This window comes from Chenopodium album, chromosome 1 (assembly GCF_948465745.1).
Source record: "Chenopodium album chromosome 1, dcCheAlbu1.1, whole genome shotgun sequence".
NCBI lineage: Eukaryota > Viridiplantae > Streptophyta > Magnoliopsida > Caryophyllales > Amaranthaceae > Chenopodium > Chenopodium album.
This window is the reverse complement of record NC_137834.1, coordinates 13,725,892-13,728,003: the sequence shown is the minus strand read 5'-3', so window position 1 is coordinate 13,728,003 and position 2,112 is coordinate 13,725,892. Positions and strand designations below refer to the sequence as shown.

General features: G+C 40.3%; 1 protein-coding gene across 1 annotated transcript; it reads left to right on the top strand.

The window, feature by feature from the left end:
* The first annotated feature begins 317 nt into the window (after window positions 1–317).
* LOC145628577 (chalcone synthase 2-like) lies at window positions 318–1,797 on the top strand. Its single transcript, XM_081680914.1, has 2 exons — window positions 318–495; window positions 794–1,797. Exons 1-2 carry the CDS (start codon window positions 318–320, stop codon window positions 1,795–1,797), a joined length of 1,182 nt encoding a protein of 393 aa, XP_081537040.1.
* Window positions 1,798–2,112: the final 315 nt, after the last annotated feature.

Genomic DNA, 2,112 nt, shown 5'->3' with positions numbered 1-2,112 from the left:
TAAAAAAATGGCATGAAATTTTTCATGTTCATTCTTTGATTATGTCGCTAGTCATTGACAATATAATCAAACAAAGATTTATCTATTACGAAGTATAATTTGTTGATATTAAATCAGTTAAGTCTTTTTAAAAATTCTTTGCATTCCGCACTTGGACTAAGCTAAACCGTTACCGAGCCCTATATAACACCCTTTTATTCGACAAAGTTGTAGAAACTCCAAGTCTCCAAAAACAAGAACTAAAAAGAGTTGTGCATCGATCGTACCTCTTTTTAAAGTTTTGCAAAGAAGCTTATTAGACTCAAATGGCAAATAAGATGGCAACAACTCGAGAAATCCGAAATTCCCAAAGAGCAGATGGTCCAGCCACTATCCTAGCCATTGGCACTGCAAACCCACCCAATGAAATGACCCAAGATGAATTTCCTGATTTTTACTTTCGAGTTACTAAGAGTGAGCATATGACCGATCTCAAGGAGAAATTTAAGCATATGTGTAAGTCTTATCACGTTATCTTTCTTCATGTTAACCATCATGCATATTAACTTTTAGGTTGCCTTTGTTTTCTTGGTATATACTACCCTTTAAATTTTTGACAATTGTATAATATAATTGGTTCCAAAAACTTTATACAAAATTTAATTTAAAGTATTGAATTGGGTAAATTGACACGGCCTAGAAATGTTTATTAGCTTATTGTGATCCCATCTAGGTTAAGTGGACTTTATAAACTCTATCCCTTCATAAGAGAAAGAAACGAGAATTGATTAGTTATTATGTTTTTCACTTACAGGCAAGAAATCAACTGTCAAGAAGCGATACATGTACCTAACAGAAGAATTATTAAAAGAGAACCCGAATATGTGTGATTACCACGCCTCATCTTTAGACACTCGCCAAGACATACTAGCAATTGAGGTGCCCAAACTTGGGAAAGAGGCAGCTATTAAGGCCATCAAAGAATGGGGCCAGCCGCGGTCCAAGATCACCCACGTCATTTTCTGCACCGTATCAGGTGTATCCATGCCTGGGGCAGACTACGAGCTTACTAAACTCCTCGGCCTAGGACCTACTGTTAAGCGTTTTATGCTCTACCAGCAGGGTTGTTATGGCGGGGGCACGGTCCTCCGTCTAGCCAAGGACATTGCAGAGAACAATCGTGGAGCACGTGTTTTGGTAGTCTGCTCAGAAATGACAGTAGTTGGCTTTCGAGGGCCTACTGAGACACACTTAGACTCGATGGTAGGACAAGCCCTCTTCACTGATGGTGCAGGGGCTGTGATCGTGGGTGCTGATCCTGACGAGTCTGTCAACGAACAACCGATTTTTGAACTTGTATGGGCCTCCCAAACCTTCTTGCCGGGGTGCGAAAGGGCCATCGCAGGACAGCTGCGACAAGTAGGATTGACCATTCATTTAGCAAAGGACGTACCAAAGTTAATATCTAACAACCTTGAAAAAACATTGACAGAGGCTTTTAAACCTATTGGTATAAATGATTGGAACTCCATCTTTTGGGTTGCTCATCCTGGAGGGCCTGCTATCCTAGATGAGGTGGAAGCCGAACTCGGCCTTGACAAGGACAAGCTCAATGCAACTCGACATGTACTTAGCGAGTTTGGAAACATGTCTAGTGCTTCTGTATTGTTCATCTTGGATGAGACAAGGAAGAGGTCATTCAATGAAGGCAAGGCTACAACTGGTAACGGGTTGGATTGGGGAGTCTTGTTTGGGTTTGGGCCTGGTATTACTATTGAAACTGTTGTGCTCCATAGTGTCCCAACGAAATTAGCTTGATTAAGGCAACATCCGATGCATTGACACTTTATAAGACCAATGCAAATGTATTGTACGCTCTATGTTTCAAATAAATACTCGTACTTCAGTTTGTAATTTATTTTTTGTAAAAGAAAGAGACGAGACTTATATTACATAGGGGTGATTGAGGAACATCCCTGAGAACCTTGAAACAAAAGGAAGTACAGGTTACCCTGCAAAGGGGGGAAAATTAAAAAAGTTTGTAGACAAAGCAAGAGAACAGGCTGCAAAGGGGGGAAAATTAGCAAGCCTGAATTCCTGAACTAAGCAACCAAAATAAAAAACAGACATAGG